This window comes from Volvox carteri (genome assembly GCF_000143455.1).
Source record: "Volvox carteri f. nagariensis unplaced genomic scaffold VOLCAscaffold_11, whole genome shotgun sequence".
Lineage (NCBI taxonomy): Eukaryota > Viridiplantae > Chlorophyta > Chlorophyceae > Chlamydomonadales > Volvocaceae > Volvox > Volvox carteri.
In genome coordinates, this window is record NW_003307554.1 from 1,041,448 (window position 1) to 1,058,352 (window position 16,905).

Below are 16,905 nucleotides of genomic sequence, written 5' to 3' on the forward strand. Positions count from 1 at the left end.
GAAGCGAGTACCGGTAGGGGGGATCATGAATTGCGAAGACGCAGCCGAAAAGCAAAGTCAGGGCGATGGAAGGCTGCGGAACATGATCCTCTCCGGTGGGCAGTGGTGGCTAGTCGTGGCACGTAACACCTAGTTAGCAACCATCAATGATGTGAGATGTCGTACACTCAACCCTCTTTTCAGGTGTCGTACTTTCAATCCTCTGTGTCTTGCCAGGTGGCGGATGCTGTCTACCAGGGCCTGGGCCGGGTCCTCACCATAAGCGGTCGTACGATAAGGCCCGAGGCCCAGGCCGCTCCGGATGCGGCGGCAGGGGCAGAGCAGGCAATCGACAAATTTCTGCAGCAGGTGCGCTATGCGACAGCTCATACAGATTTACATGCAACTTAATCCACAAGCCGCGTATCGGGACAGCTCCCCGCTGATTTATCGCACCTGCAATATCCCCTCCTTTCGACTCCCAAACTGTACGGTGTCTCACTGGAGCCCCGGTTGGCCTGATCCCCGTACTTTGGTGATGCGCTTCCTGGTAGGTGCCGGAACCTCTGCTGGCGGATGCGCAGCAATTCCGGGTGAAAAGAGCCGAGAACGCGAGAGCGAACTGAAGGATGAGGAGGAGTAAGGGTTGAGAAGCGCGAGAGGGGCAACATCAGCTTCTGTGAGCCATTCCGCTGTTGGTGCACATCTAACGGACTCCACGCGCCTTGGCGGTTGGGGAGGAGATGTTTTTATTGCGGATAATCATCACTTGAAGTTTTTTCGAAGCATTGAACGCTTCCGTAAGGCGTCAGAAGAGGACGTGCCCATTACACAGTGGATGGACCATTGTAGCTTGGCCGCTGGTTGGTTTGTGGAGGTTTCGGAGCCTTTGATTTGGGTCACCTCCTCCCCTCGCCGTCAGGAAGTTCGGCAAACCCGTGAAGAGCGTTTCGAGAGCTTTTGCATTGCTAGGCATCGGACCATTTTGGCTCGTGTTACATGGACCTCATGCCCTCCTATTGATGAAACGTCAACCATAAAATGCTTGGACGTTCCATACATCACAGCTTCATTCGCCAGCCACGCGTATCCAGCAGCAGCGCTAGATAACACACGAGGCTCATGTATGCTCCTGCAGCAGCCCCGGTTAGGGACACGGGAAATGGACGTTGGAGGACAAACTTTGTGTGCAGCTTAGCTCTTAGCTCACACTGACACATATGCTAAGGTGAACACGAGCTGGACGTGAGGAGGGCCCTTGTCGGAGTGCATGCAAAACTGGAAGACCATGCATGAAGGCCTGGCGAAGGTGCGCAGGGACCGGCGGAGCTGATATGTGCATATCCACCCCCCAGTACGATGCATCCTCAGGAAGTTGTGTCTTATGGCCAGGATATACAGCGGCGTGAGCTCGAGGCCCAACCTTCCCCCTGGTGTGGTCTCCTGTTCCTAAACAAACATCTCCTGGGTTGACCCGTCTGATACCGCATCCTTCGCATCCTCTACATGATGCCCCCCTCCTGCACGCAGCTGTCCCTCCCTGCATGAGCCACCCACCCACCCAGCAGCACCCGCGCAGGCCAGTCCTCGATCTGTAATGCGTTGCACGAGTGGAGATGAATTGCGGAAGGTGGAGGAAGGTAAAGAAGAGGAAAAAACCATCTACATGAGGGCTAGGGACAAGATAGCGCCATGTCACGCAATGCACGAGGTCCAGAGCGAGGTCGTTTTGGCAGGATCCAACCCTCCGAAACTTTTTTCTGGGCTGAAAGGACGGGTGTGGCCAGGCGCAAGCGGAACTAGTATATAGGGGCTTTTAAGATATTTGTTGGGCCGGCCCTGGAATCTCCAGTTTTGACAGTAACACTCGTGCCCGGCCGGCGGATACATCCCGATGGTGCCATCCACCGCAGGAGCGTGTCGTACTCCCCCCAACCTATCCACCTACTTGCAACGTGTCGCAGCTCAGGTTCACGGCCCCAGTCATCAGGTTAGCGGCCAGGAAGATGGCCAACTGGTTGGAGTTGATGGCCTGCAGGATGTCGGTTGGGAAGGTTACGCTCTGATTCGAGACAGCGCCGACTCGAAACATGGACCGCATGCCAACAGCCCAAAGGAAGGCGAGAGGACGACGGCAAAGGGAACGATAGCCAAAGTGGGCTTCGTAGGTGCCGCTTCCGCCGATCGATGCTGCTGCGGCGCTCCGGAAGCTTGCTGGATGTGAGGACCGAGCTACCCATCGTACGTGTCTCCCCCCTCACGCGCGAATGTCTTTCGACTAATTACCCTGAACAATCCACCCCCCGGGTTCCGTCCGGCTTCCCGCCCTCCCTCCAACCCAACTCCAACTTTCCCCCTCCCCCCGAACCCACCTGCAGCACGCGGGGTCCCCACTTGCCCAGCTCCCCTCGAGCGCCTAGCTGACATGCGGAAGCGGCCCGTGACGCGGCTGACTGGCAATTCACTGTTCCTCGCGGCACAGTGGCTGCCACGTTGCCTGCGCCTCCGCTGCCGCGTTCAACGTTGCCGCCCTTTGAACCAAGACCATCATCATCGCCGGGGCAAGGGACGGGCGCGGGACCGGGACGGCAGCTTCCGTCTTCACTAGCCGACGAGGCGGTGGAGGCGGCGGCTGCAGTAGCCAGCGCTTGCCACAACGCCAGTGGCAACATGCCCGCCAGGCATTGCGCCACGATCCACATGATATAGGCCGCATTGCAGGACCTGCGTGCATGTATGTACGTATGTGTATTGCACGTTGAGGCCGTGCAATACGGCCTGGCGTGATGCGAGGCGGTGTAGTGAAGGGGACGGCGGACACACATCGCAGCTCACGTAACCGGTCGTACAGGGATGTGGCACACTGAGCACATCAAACTGTAAACGGACGCGAAGGCCCGAAAGGCACAGCGGCAGGATGCATCAGGCATAAGGGTTGGGCAGGAAAGGACAGGACAACCCCTTCACCCTTCACTCTACTCGATGCCGAGGTTAAACCTGGCCGATCAACACCCAGAACTCAACGCTTACATTCATTCATTAGCAGCACGCACCCGCCTCCTCCGTCAGCACATACATTGGTTCTTACAACCTCCCTCATGGATTGAGAAAACAGCCGTACAGCCGTAGCAACATACAGCTTTTTACTCATCATACTCGCCTTCGGGAGACGGGCTCCACTGCTTCCAGCGCCGCCACCGCAACCCACATAAGCCCGTCCAACAGAACGAGTTGCACACACCACCGCACAAGCGTTGAAGCTGCGGTAGCACCACCGTGCTTCTCGTCCCGCGACTCTTCATGTCGTTTTCGCAAGTGCCGTATAGCGGGCTGCACGGAGACGTGGAAAGCGTGCGCCAGTGCCGCACCCCACAGGTACAGAGCCCAGAAGCCTAAACAGGACACGATGCCCTCCTTGTTCAGGCTCAGCAGGTCGGTGCCGCGCTCGGCCGACAGAACCCACGGACCGAAGCCGCCTGCAGGCGGACGCGATCAGTCAGCCATCAAGTCTCAAAACATACACATACACACACACACATACACACAAGGGGAGGGGCTCCCCAAGGGTGTTACGGTCCTCCTAACCAAGGCCGATGGAGTTTGGGGCTCGGCGCTTGGCCAGGATAACTTCGTGACGGCTCGAGGTAAAGGAGCGCTCATGGAGTGCTAATGGAGGCTACCGGTGCATGCACCCACCTAGGCTCAGCACAGCTTGGTGCCCCGCCGTGACGACGATCGCCGCAGGAGCCAACAGCTCGGGCGGCAGCGCCACCGCGCGGCCCAACAGCGCCACCACCGCTATAGTGTCGAAGAAGTTCCAGTGCACGCCGTACTCACCCACATGCTCCTGGGGGCCCGGCGGGAGGTAGCGTGGGGGCTGCGTGTGGTTTTGGGTCCCAGACGGGATTGCCCGGCCGGTAAAGTACAACGGTACGCATCTGTCGTGCTGATTACCGCCACAGCTGCTTACCGCCACCCACCGTCACTCCGAGTACTTGCCCTACCTGGTATTCCACCGCCCGTGTGGTGAGCAGCCGGGCAAGTCCCAGCACCCAGCAGGCGGCGGCGCCCCTCAGCCCGCTCAGCAGCCGCCGGCCGCTGCGGGAATACGCATGGCGCGCCAGGACTACGGCACGGTGAAGCTGGCAGGTGAATCCGTTACAAAAAGCTGGCATGACATGGCACGGCACGGCATGGCATGAAGATGTGTCATTGGGAGCAACACATTGCGAGCGTAACGGGGAAGAAAAACTCGCCCAGCGAGACGTTGCACTTAGGGATCGAGCATACAAAGACCCGGCGTTGCTCTAAGGGTATTGCACATTTGCCTTCGTCTTCAACACAGCTTACCTCGCAACAAACAAAACTAATACCAACAGGCGCAGCATCAACACCAACACCATCATCAGCAACCGCAGTAAGACATTAATTAATCAGTAGGTCCGTTCAGTAGTAGAACTGCATGAGCGCGTACGACAAACGAATCAGATCAGAAAAAGCTCCTACAGGCGACAGCCCACCGGGACTTACAGCGGCTGCTGCTGGTGCTTCCGTCTTCGCGGCTGGGAACCATTTTCACTCTTCCCGGCACGGCCGCCAGCTTCGTCGCCGCCGTCGTCCGCCGGCAGGCCCGCTGGGCTGACTAAACCCGCCGTCAGTACGACACCGCCGACGCCGACGTCCATGTAACCTGATGGGGGGCCCGCGTCCGATAAGGGGACGATGGGGGGGGAAGTGGGTACCGTGTTCGGGCTTCAGGGGTGTAGGGGTATTTCGAACTTCCCGTGTGCTCAGGTCTTTTCGGCGGGTTCTGTTACCGTTGGGCGTTAGTGCAGTTGGATCTTGCTTTTGGGTTGCTAAGCCTACCTTCCAAACCAACAGTAGCAGCTTGTTGTTAAGGCGCATTGAGCGGTCAGATGAACTCCTTTCTCGGGCTACTTGTAGCAGTGGGTATTACAGCGAGCCCCAGACACCAAGGGAATACACAGACCGCAACGACCCCAAGGGCTGTGATTCGGCCAAACCGGGCCTGGACTACCGGTGAGGCTTAGGGATGTGTGTGTTGGGTTATGCAATGGCCCGCCGACCTGCGGTAGGCAGCGGCTTCGGAAGGCTTAGAAAGCTGGCCATACAAGAATCCTCTTAATGCGTATGTGTGTATGTATTTCTGTATTTCTGTATTTCTGTATGTCTGTATGTATGCATGCATGCATATGCAAGCGCAAGCACACATACCGCATCCTGACAGACACTACCCAGGCAGCATTCACTCGGCTCCAAACCTCCCGGACTGCAACTCCCAGGCCACCGCGATGCGGCCACAAGTAGCCGCTACCAACCGGGCCGGCAGGAGCACTCATGGGGGATCCCTTGCATCCAAGTTCGTACGGGCCGTGCCGTGTGTCGTGTGCCGTACCTGTCCCGTACACCTCTGTCTTGGCGTAACGGCGGGGAAAGGCGCGAAAATCGACAGCCAGGATGCAGAGGCAGGTGGCCGCCATGAGGGCCCCGCGGAAGATGCCTATAAAGCTGAGAGGGGGATGCGGCGGGGGAGCGGAGCGGAGCTGAGTAAAGGAAGGCGGAGGAAGAGAGTGGAAGAAAACCCCACCCGGACAGGGCTCAGAACCAGATGGTGTTGGGTGAGGCACTGGACACACAGCTGAAGGAAGGAGAGTGTGGGAAAAGATGAAGGGGAGTTGGAACCGAGGAGTCCGCATGTGGATGAGGAGACGACATGGGCTTCGGGGGAAATTGGGCCTGTAGCATGCTGGGTTGTTCAAATCGCGACCCGAGTGTCGCACAGTGAGAAGTAGCTTATTCGCTGTTGTAACCTGCATACACGCGTGCGCGCATGTATGTGGAGGAAGATTTGTTTCTTTTACCTTTTCCTGCGGCCTGCGATGTCGTCCACGCCCGGCAGGTCCTGGCATGCTGCGTGGCGAGGATGCTTGGAGTCCCGCAGATAACAGATTGAGGCAGCCAACACCAAGACCGCTAACGTCGGCCATAACGGCAGGGCCGATGTGCAGATAAGAATCTGCGGGCAAATGATCAGCAGCAGCTCCAGCGCAAGCCTGCGCGCGAGGGGGCGACCCGTACAAGGTGCGCATGTCACCGTTGCAACGGTTAGGACTTTCGCAAAGGTGGAGCTCGTAAGACGATGGCGGTATGACAATTTTCTGATCTGCCTTATGTATAGATGCTTCGCCCCTTTTGCTTACCCTCTGTCCGGGTGCTTCCTTGACTTTGTGTGTTCGCCTGCCAGTAAAGCCGAAAGCCGAAAGTGAGTTAATGCATTTGCAAGGTGCAAAAATTTAAAGTATCAAGCGAATGCTTACAAACTACGATGCTTAAGGACAAGGTGGCGACAAGAACGAAGATTTCCAATTTGGAGGTTCCCCCCAGGCCAGTCACAAACGCCTCTTTTGATGCTTTTGTGCTTGGATTGAAGGCCATTTGTGGATACCAGCGGCACTTCCAACACTTTTTATTATTAAGAATTAAGTGCCCCCGAGGTGCATTTTTTGTCCCGAGACCCCAGATTGATCCGAAATTTCATGCTGAATGCTAACTTGGTATAAAACTAAGGCAACCTAAATGGCGGTTAAGGGGGTTCTGAGGTCGTGACCGTTCTGTTACAGTAGTTTCCACGACACGAGCCAACGGAACTTAGGGAGGCCCACGTTCCGCGTAATCGACAAGGCGTAGTGGAGTCTTAAGACAGCAGCGTAGCACTTAAACCCCCGCGAGGCCAATCCTAGCTAACGGACAGCGCGCCATTCCAACTGACTCAGATATGCACATCCGCCAGGCCAAATTTTACCTAACGGACATCGCCCCCTTAACTGACTGGAGGCACCCTCTGCCAGGCCCCGCCAGCCGCATCTTCACCACACCAGCGGCATCTAGCGCAAACATCCCCGACAGGGACCCTCTCCGGTGCCCAGCCACATCTTGCGATGGCGAATTCCCACCCTCCTATCTCACACTCTTATTTATAGCCTATTTGCGCTGATTTCGCAGTTGATGTCAGTGAGGTATGCGGATCCGGTCGCTGAAGCGCTCATATTTGGCATCACTGTCGTTTTCCCTTGGAACCCAGTAATTAGGGACGTGGAGGTAAAAAGCGCAGCTCGCTTTACCTTCACGGAAAGTACCATGGAGGGGCAGGGCGGTGTGCATCCACACTGCAACGATGCGGCGAGCCGGACAGGCGATGTACTTGCCAATATTAACTGCAAACGGCAGCTTAGAAACCTTGTCATAAAGCAGGAGCGGATGCCTCCCATCTGCATCCGGAGCCGAGTACCATATTGCTGATTCATTCTGCGCTCCAACAGTGGACGCGATTATATTAATTCGGGTCAGCCGGATGACGCCGGGAGGATTGCTGGCATAAGGTTTTGTCAAGCAGTCAAACATCTCGGGCCAAGGCTTGCCGTCCGGGGAATAAAGCAGCTCGTCCACGTCCACAGGTTGCAACCAAAGGTTGGAGCCGCAGGATGACAGCCCTAGCAAGGCATGGCTATATATCAGGGCCTGATCCGAATTGTACTGCAGCCTTTCGTGGAATTCCCATTCCACAAACATCAACGTGCCATCCAGCAGCATCCGCTGCACCCCAGGATAGCGCGATAGTGCCTGGCTGCTGAAGTGGTCAGCGTATAGCAGCAGGCCTGTGGCGCCGATGGCGCGCAGGTGGGTCATGTAATGCTCCAGCCGTTGGGCTACGCGCTCGCTGTAGCGCTCCCACTGCGAGCCGTTGAGTCCCCAGCTGCGAAAGGGCACCATCACCGTCCACAGGGCGGGATTCGAAGGAGAGAAAGAACTATCGGGCGCCAGCCGACTGCATAGGCCAGCGGATGAGATGGGAAGGCAGAATGGCGCCTTGATGTCGGGGTGCGACTCTTCGTACACCTGCAGCAATGCGCCATGCGAAAAGGGGGTTGAGTTGTCGGTGGGTTCTTGTCCCCGTGCGTCTCTTCTGTCCATGCTCCAGGCCCTAAGAAGCTTGGTGCGCGTTTTCGAGAAACAATCTTGTAGCATGACCAATCCCACAGGAGGTGCGTACCTTAAAGCAGCTCGCAGATGAAGCGGAGTCAAGTGGAAAGGTGAAGAAGAACGGCCGAAGATGCGACCAAGGTGGCTGGAGTGGTTTTCCGCCTGGCCCAAACAGCGCCGGGTGATGAGTGGCCGAGACGACGACGTCGCTGTCCCATACTTGCAGCTGCAGTCGGGGTCTCCACGTGTGGGCATCTACTGTGGTCATCATTATGCCAAATTTGTTATTTTCAAGGTTGCCCAAATCATCTGCCCAGGCAAAACCCTCAACAGCATCGGTTTGAGTCGGTAGCAAGAAAGCGCTAGGCGCTCCCTCCCCTCCTCCATCTCGCGAGATACGCCGCAGCCAAACATTTAATAAGATTTCTTTCTCCTGCCCATGAACCGGCGCATTGGCAAAGAGCCGGACGTACTGGACGCCGAGCGTGAGGGGTGGAGGAAGTTGTTTCTGGTCTCTTAAGTCATTAACAGGATCGCCTGCAACTAAGCGACTCATACGAAAGCAAGTGACCAAAGCCAGAGCTAAATAAAGGAAGAGATTTGTCATACTTGTCTCCTAAAAGTTGCATAGGGATGTTGCACCAGTATTACGTAAGCAGTTGCATATTTAGAAACCTTTTATATCTTCTCTAGGCGATCTCTAACGCATAGGAAACGACATTTTCGCGCAAATATCACAGGGGTGTTTGATTTACCTCATGCACATCATTTCCAAATCATACTTGCATGCTGCAGTACCGTACACCGACTGGACTTAAAGCCGACTTTGATAGACTGGCATATCATGAAGCGTGACTCGCAGATAACGCCAGCTTGTGGTTATAAGTCATTATTAGAGCCGATGCTGCAGCTAGCAGCGAATAAGTGGAAACCGGATCTCTGTTCCCGAGCATTACAGCATTGCAACGAGAAAACACTATTAGTGAGCTGGCGGAGCTTGGCGAGGGCGCTCTGGCAAATTGATGCCGTCGTCGTCGAGGAACTGGCCTCCCTACAGGATGCAAATGGAATTCCTACCCCTCACACTAGTTGTGAAACGGTGGAAGAACCCGCGGTCTTCCCCCAATCCTTGCACTCCTACCGCTCAAGCCTCCTAGATTGTCCTCCTGCAACCGCCCCCTCCCAGCCCTCCTAAAGTTCCTAGTCTTACACTTGCTCTTACCATCCCTAACGACCCCTTCCAGGGCGTCGGTAGCTGACCTTCAAGTCTTGCATATGATTCTTCCTTGTTTGCCGTCCAAACACTTTAAAGCAGACCTTAGCTGTTGGCACACGTCAATCGCTTGTGCACTAGGCATTGAAACTTGCACGCCCTTGCCCCAGTTCGTCCGGGCTTGTCATACTGTGTAGGTGAGTAAGATAGGTGTACAAGCAAGCTCTCTAGCGTAGTTGTGCGGACACCCACAACACCAACAGAAATGCTGGCGGGCAGGCAGCCTGGGCGCATAATCCCAAACCGACTTCGCGCAAATTACTTCCTTACACACTATCCTGCTCCGTCGCCCTGTTCCGTATGTATGGAGCGGCCGCATCAGATTCGAAAGCCCGTGGATCACCTACCCGAGAACATCTTATTCCACTTCATCCACCTTTGTGCCACATTTACACTACTTGGCAAAAAACGCGTCAAGGCACCACGCTAATCTTCTGTATAGCACCGCCATTTCAGGCGTGGGAATGGGTTACGAAGTCATACATACGGAGTCATCATTAATGCATCAACCAGTCAGCCCAAAGCATTCATCACATTCCCGAGCACGTGTGTGTGTGGGGGGTAGCCGTTTGACGCAACGACAGAAAAGTTGAGGCGATGCCAACGTTTCCTGTGGCGGGTGAAGTCCTCGCAGGATACATGCGTTCACATCATTCGTTTGCTGTAATTGTCAATTGTCACGCTTGACAGGTAAAGTCAGTCAGGACTAAGCATATCACCAGGCGCCTTGCAGCACAAGCTCACAGTACAGCGCCCCCACTCTGACGTGTGCTCATTATCCACCCCGTCACAAGCCCTAACCTTAAACATGCTAAGGTGCCAGTCAACGGCGCAACTCTCGGTCTTGAAACAACGCGCCGCAAACTACCCTCAACAAAGCTGTGCCATCTGTGTTTGTCCTCCGTAGATACAACTGATAAGCCGTTTCACGGCCGCTTCCGTGCGGTTGGCGTAGGCAGCGGTTGCCAATGCAAGCAGGCCGGGTCCACCTCGATGACCCGTTGGTGCGCGTACTTCGCCCAGTGCTCTTGCACGACCCGTGGGTCTGCGTGGATCAGGTGCGTCCCCTTCCAGTACTTGATCAGGCCCAGGCTCTGGGGGACAAACCAAGTGCAGCATGGCATTAGCAAAGTCTGCAAAACGCGAGCGTGCTACTGATCGAGGGGATTGTATAAGAGCAAACAGGGTAACCCGCGTGAAGCCAGAAGCTTGCAAATCCGAAGAAATACCCAATCATAGTCGCAATAAACTTGAATACCTCCAGCAGCAGAGCAGACAGGCCTTTATCAGACCAGACAGGCACAAACGGCGCACCTGGAGTGTTTCCACAATGTCCTGCGCGCGGATCATGGTCGCGTCTGACATCTCCTTGATGGACACGTCACCCTTGACGTTGCGTAGTTGCTCCAGCAGCACGCGCGTCCAGTAGCTACGGAAGCTCACCTACGAGCAAGCCAAACCGTTTCCTCAGCGAGAACAATCCAGGAAGTCATGTACATTCTCAACAACCTTTGGCGACTGGCCGAGTTCATATGTGACATGGACGGGAAAGGACATTACGGGCTTGCCCGAAGCAGGAAAGCACGAAGACAACAAGGACAGACTGTAATTGAGCCATAACTCGAGCTTTTGACTAAGGCTAAGCTACCACGTATGACAATGAGACATGATCGAATACTAGTGCAGTTTCCTCGTGCTTGAAAACCCCATGGATGTGCGTGCAAGGAGGCGCACATGCTGCACAAGGCTACTCACCGTGCCCAAATCCGACAGTGGCCGCTCGGGCGTGCCAACCCGACCTTCTCGCCGTGACAGCTCGTACGCGAAGGCGATGAGGAATTTCCCATAGCCCTTGCGTTGGTACGCGGGAAGCGTCAGGATGCAGGCCAGGTTGTAGTCCTCCATGCAGCTCTTCTCCTTGCTGAAGTACCCCACCTGCAGCATGCCCATGCACGTCCGGTAAACGCTCACGCTTGTCACTAGGTGTCGCAAGAGTAACCTGTCAAATGGCGACGTCTCCAACGCCATTGCAATATCCAGCGGATCCGAGCACACGCACCATGTGGTAACCGTGCTGGTCGCGCTCGCACATGACGTAGAAGAGAAACGGGTCAACGTCGTAGTAGAGGGTCTTGTGGTCAAGAAACAGCTTGGACAGCAGGCACAAGTTCTGGCAGTACACCTGAAGACAGATACCACCATAGACAATACAGGGGAGACGAGGGCTGGTAAGTGGCACCGGACCACGCGGCCATTGAAAGACAAATCCCCGTTCGCCCCATGAGAGCCTACACAAATGCAGCTGCCGTGCCTGGGGCTAGCCCCAGTTTACCAGAGATTCTGGCCCGTCAGCTCTATTCCTTAGGTCGGTAGCAAGCTCGGCACACCCAACAGATAAATGCCCGCATCAGTCATCAACCCTACCTTGGCTTTCTTGCCATCCACTTCGAAGACGCTAATCGGTGGCTTCGTGACTGCTCCCCCGATGTAGTTGGGCTGCCCAGGCGGCGGCGGCGGTGACCGGTAGATCTCGTCGCCTAATCAGGGGTTTACAAAAGCACTCTTCGAGAAACAACCCCCCGTACCGCGAAAGCTAATCACTAGTTCTTAATCTTAGCGCTACAAGTGCCATGCCACCAAGTACCGTGGGTACGTAAGCCAGGTACGACACGATACCTGGAGGATGCCGAATGTCCAGCTTCGCCAAGTGGCGTAGCAGGGTCTTCTTTTTCCGGAAGTATTTAAGCGTGTACTCGCACAGGTACAGCTTATTCGCCGACGCATACGGCTCTGGATATGGAGAGTAATACCATGTATCCATCTCGTACCGCCCAAATTCCACGACCTGTTGACGGTCCGAAAGCAAGGCAAAGTGTCCACGAGGTTTTATTTTGTGCAAAGCTGATGGACCCAACGAGCGAATGAACCCCGCTTCTGCGCCAGCCGGCCGTCTCTGGTTGACTCACCTGTATGTTTTTAACCCGTGGAGGGTGATGCTCCTTGTCGTGGCCATGGTCGCCACCGTGTTCATCCTGCAGACAGAACAGTTGTTCATTTATCCTTCAATCACCAGTAGTGGCGTGCTGGAAAGCCCAACAGCTTTCTAGGCTATGTCTGGATATCGCCAGTACTCCCCCATGTTCTGCCAATAATAGTCTACAAAATAGCCCGACTCGACGACTCCCGACCATGCCCCTATGTATCGGAAGAGCGAGCATATCCTGACGGGAAGGAGGGGAAAGTTGGGGCATGCTAACATAATACATGCTTCTCACAACCACATAAGCCAACTTACGACTGGCAGATGATGCGCTTCCTCGTACTTCCGTTTAAGGCGTCTCGTGACTTTCAAATTATTAACATCGCCAGTTGGCGACAACAGTTCCCTGTGGATGAGGTAATACTCAGGACTCCAAACGCATGCGGCTATGCGCCTTAAAGGAAACTGGCATCCTTACTGCCCTGATGAAGTATACTTGCGGCTTAGGCAACTTGAGGCTTGCAGGAATGCAAACCATACCCCTCTTACCCTCCAAGGCTAACGGTGGGTAACGTGTCAATGCGCGCTAGGCTTGGCCGAGGCGTCAAAGCCCACACGGCAAGCCTATCGGCCGTCACCCATTCATCCAAACGACGATCCCCTGCAAAGCATTGCAGGTTTTATGCATTCAGGACGCTGGAACTTCCAAGCTGTCACCCGCCACCAAGATCTCCAAGCTTCCGACTCACGGTCAGTGTAATGTACATAGTAGATTAGCTCTCCCCGTTCTACTCTTCTGTCAATAATCTCAACCATATCTGCAGCAAGGGTTCCAAGGCTGATGGCACAAGAGAGCGGGAAAGTCCATATATACACAGTCCAGTTTAAGGACTCACGTTGCTGGCCATCAAAACTTGCTAGACAGGTAGCTTTCTGGCCGGGCTCGAAGGTAGGCTGCGCGAGCGAACGGTTACTGTCAAAGGACGCCCGACACAACGCGAAAGTGTGCGGCTCCAGGCCAACCTGCGAAGTCGACGCGCCTCCTTGCTGTCTAGTTGATGGTCTCATGTCCTCATCTCTTCCTTCTGCCATGGGCCGCTTTTGCTCTAGGAAAAGCCGGTGTTAGAAGTCTGGCGTCTAGATTTCAGTAGCTTCCGTTTCGGCACAAAGCATCCTTTCCAGAAACCAGGCAACAATATGCGTAAGTTCTTTACACGCTAGGCAAAATGTCGGCCTATTGCGGAAGCTCACTCATTTTCATCCGTACTAAGTCATTCCTTGCAGCTCCTCCGTGGCTCCTGTGGATGTGAGCAATTGAATAAACTCCTCCGTCAACACCTCGTCCGATGGCATCTGCATACATAAAACGATGACTTTTCAGCTTTGTCACAAGTCAACGATGCAGCGAGGTGCCCTACCTCCTTTCCACCCGTTAACGTTTCTACGGCTGCACGGAAAGTTGGATCGCTCTCGTACAAAAACTGCATGGCGAGGTTGAGCTTATCCCGGGACACTGGCCGACCGGAGGCAGCGGCATCGAGCGTTTCGGATACCCGTGAGGCTTCGGCTGCCATTTCCAACTCCTGGTTGTAGGCAGCTGCGGGCATTTGTAGGGCATGGATACAGGGGGTAGAAGTAAGCCACTGTCTGGGGAGTCACAGCGCGAATAAGGTGTGCAGCACGCAATTTAGTGATGCACTCGGTACCTTTGATGAATGCACGGGCCGAACCAGTTGCCAAGTACTAAAGTGGGGAACTAACCCCCTTCATGCACTTACCCATGCCTTGGGGTGTAATGCTTTCGTCCAGCATCTGGTACAAGCGATCCAACGTCTCGTCGACGAACGGCGGCTCGTACGATGGGTCAAAGTCGAACATGAGCTGCAGAGTTCCATACGTGACAACAATGTTTATAGCGCAGACGCACTCTTTGCATAGCCGACGATCCACTTTGGTTGCGACGGGCAAAGGCCGAATGCTTTTGGGTCACTACGCCCAATCAACAAGCAGGCCCGGCTCGATACACCGTATCCGACGCCGCGACGCACCTTGCTCATGTACTCGTCTGCCCACTCCTTCCCAAACGCGGCCTCCAGCACCCTGCGGGTCTTCTTGTTTGCGAGCTGATTATCACAGAACCTGGCGCGGAAAAGACAGAACGCACATAAACAGCCGGATGTAGGAGACAGCTTAGCTAGGGGAGAAAATACCGGATGAGGTGCAACTCCACTGCATTCCGACAGCCGCTGACCGGCCCTTGCGTATGTTTCCAATCGAGTCCTAATCTTCGGTGTTTCTCGGCGACTTTCTTCCGCGCACCGTTAAACCCCCCTTCCCGAATCCCATCACAAGCTCCACATTCCACTCTTTCCTCCAACCCCATCCAATTTCACACTTCTGTAGTGTTCAACTCCTTTCTGTCCTTTTCCTCCTGCACCGGAAATCGACGCCCCACCCCAATGCTACCCGTCCATCTTCTCCGGCCAGCCCTCAGCGCATTCCCCATCCAGCGCCCGTTCCCCCTCGTCTGGATTTGCACTATTCACGTGTGCTTAAGTGGCCTACGTGTGTCTACACGCATTTGTTCCCCTGTACCCTCGGCGCTCCATTTTGACCCCAATTCTTCACCTCTTCTGCCCATCTAGGAGCTCCTGCAGCTTCGCTGCCCCACGCCGGTCCCCTGGCCCCGCCACCAGGGGTGCCGCATTGCGGCTGAGCATCAGGTGCCCCCGGTGAAGCGCCACCGCGTACTTGGCAAAGGCTGCCAGCTCCTCCGGAGTGGAGGGCGTGATGCACAGCACTAGCTGCGAGAAGATGGCCGCGCCCCAATCCGGGATGCGGCGGGCGGCGGGGTCCTGACCCTCCAGGAACGTGCGCTGCAGGAGAACCATTGTCTACAATGTGGGCGAAATAGAAAAAAACGTCAGTGCAGCTTCGATGTCTTTCTGGCAAGAAAAGCAGCGGGAAGTGAGCGAACTGGAACTGGGACTAGCGTGTGGAGGGATAAGCCCAACCGTGTCGGTACGGGGAAAAAAAGCTGAGACCAGAGCGGTGCCTCGCTGTGTATTGAGCTACATGATGCCTTTTATTGATTTGGTGGCTTTATTGCTTGGCTTTGGACAACCGAGTTATGGAAAGGTTGAGGACAAGACCAAAAGGGGGCTTCTTAAGCAACCCGCCTCGCTCAACTTGGATAAAAATGGGGCCAGGACCACAAAACGGGAAATGCGATTCAGTGGACGGAGAAACGTTTGCAAAAGGAGGAATGGATATGCTCGCGGCATCGGATGGGCAGGATGGGCCGATGCCCCTGGCGCGGCTGATGCGGACGGGCGGCGGCTGCGGCCATTTCCTTGGCCACTGAAGAAAGCTTGGAGCTGACAATCCAACGCAGCGAGGATACCAACCGCTAGAGGTCTGTGGAGAGGTGAAAACCCGCACTCGTTTGGCCCTTCCATCCCTCTCTCACCTCTATAAAACTTCCACAGCACGACGACAGTTCATGCGACTTAAAACAGTCGCCATGACAAAAGCGGTGCTATCTTCTAACAGGAGAAAGCCCAGAGGCCCAGCCCACCTCCATGTACTGTTGCGGTAGCTTGAGGCCGTGGCGCACAGGGCAGCAGTCCGCTATCGCCAAGGTCACGCGCCCGTCGACTAGGACCAGGTCAAGTCCGAAGATGGGCAGATCGTAGCTGTGGGCATTAAGGTTGGGAAATCAGGGACACCCTTCTCCTTTGCTTACTGAAAACATTCTCGCCTCCCTTCCCTCTCTTTCGAATAGATACCTGCGTAAGCCCCGCCCTAGCCAACCTTCCTAACTCCTTCCTAGCCCACCGTCCCTAACCCCACCGTCCCTAACCCCATCGTCCCTAGCCCCAACGTCGCTAACCCAATATCCCTAATCCCGTTTGCCTTTCATCCAATTGAAACCCTCTGAACCCTCTGAACTGCGAGCCCTGCAAAACTTAGACTGCAGAGGGTAAGCTGCTGCTCTCACTTGTATCGCGGGTAGACCACCACATGCAGCACCTGTAGCCCGTCTTGCCGAATGCCCACCTCCACGTGCAACTTGCGGAACGCCCGGCTGCAGTACACCCGGTTCTCAAGCAGCAGCCGGGGGTAGCTGCGCAGCGTGTACGTGTGTGGGACATGGAGTCATTCTATGCGTTGCACGTGCTGGAAGGGGCTCGGGCGTCGCGAGTGGCGCTTCACTAACGTCCTCCGTCGAGTCAAATGGCCAAAACCCGACTTCTATGGAACTACCTAACAAATGTTAAGTAAATTCTGATACATATGACGCGCTCATTCCAGTCGGACGCTTCCCTGGAAACACCACATAACGGAATCCTTGTTCATGGGGACGAGGTTCAGGTGTAGTATCGATCAACTCGGGGACAGGTTGTAAGAGAGTTTTGCGCAACTCCCAGTATCGTGGCGGGCGTACCATACCACAACCTTCTCCACCTCCGGCTGAACTTCCTTCTCCCGCCACATCGCGCCCACAAGGCCCCGCCCTCCCGCCGCGTCACATGCTGCTCACCCCTCAGCGCCCTGCTCTGGGTCCGGGATGTCCGCCCACGAGAAGCCTTCAAGCTCCCGCTTGGGATCCTCGCTGTCTACCAAATCCCACCCGACGGATTTCCACTTGTCCCGGGGATACAAGCACAAA

At 55.4% G+C, this 16,905-nt stretch overlaps 3 protein-coding genes across 3 annotated transcripts; all 3 read right to left on the bottom strand.

The window, feature by feature from the left end:
• Positions 1 to 1,915: 1,915 nt before the first annotated feature.
• On the bottom strand, positions 1,916 to 8,248 carry VOLCADRAFT_89099 (uncharacterized protein; the record flags this gene model as incomplete). Its single annotated transcript, XM_002948782.1, has 11 exons — positions 1,916 to 2,011; positions 2,352 to 2,703; positions 3,221 to 3,455; positions 3,676 to 3,826; positions 3,984 to 4,077; positions 4,510 to 4,669; positions 5,396 to 5,508; positions 5,862 to 6,053; positions 6,201 to 6,237; positions 7,122 to 7,896; positions 8,051 to 8,248. The coding sequence occupies 11 exons, from the start codon at positions 8,246 to 8,248 to the stop codon at positions 1,916 to 1,918; spliced, it is 2,403 nt and encodes an 800-aa protein (XP_002948828.1).
• A 1,322-nt stretch (positions 8,249 to 9,570) lies between these two features.
• On the bottom strand, positions 9,571 to 13,433 carry VOLCADRAFT_73914 (uncharacterized protein). Its single transcript, XM_002948783.1, has 12 exons — positions 13,257 to 13,433; positions 13,130 to 13,187; positions 12,983 to 13,051; positions 12,783 to 12,894; positions 12,549 to 12,639; positions 12,220 to 12,285; positions 11,930 to 12,098; positions 11,678 to 11,790; positions 11,313 to 11,435; positions 11,009 to 11,188; positions 10,568 to 10,696; positions 9,571 to 10,347 (listed from the first exon to the last, which is right to left on the bottom strand). The coding sequence occupies exons 1-12, from the start codon at positions 13,323 to 13,325 to the stop codon at positions 10,180 to 10,182; spliced, it is 1,347 nt and encodes a 448-aa protein (XP_002948829.1). The 5' UTR covers positions 13,326 to 13,433; the 3' UTR covers positions 9,571 to 10,179.
• An 851-nt stretch (positions 13,434 to 14,284) lies between these two features.
• On the bottom strand, positions 14,285 to 16,352 carry VOLCADRAFT_33105 (uncharacterized protein; the record flags this gene model as incomplete). The annotated part of the gene is made up of 4 exons (XM_002948784.1): positions 14,285 to 14,422; positions 14,927 to 15,127; positions 15,811 to 15,928; positions 16,234 to 16,352. Coding segments are annotated over 4 exons (576 nt in total), but the record flags the coding sequence as incomplete, so codon positions are not given.
• Positions 16,353 to 16,905: the final 553 nt, after the last annotated feature.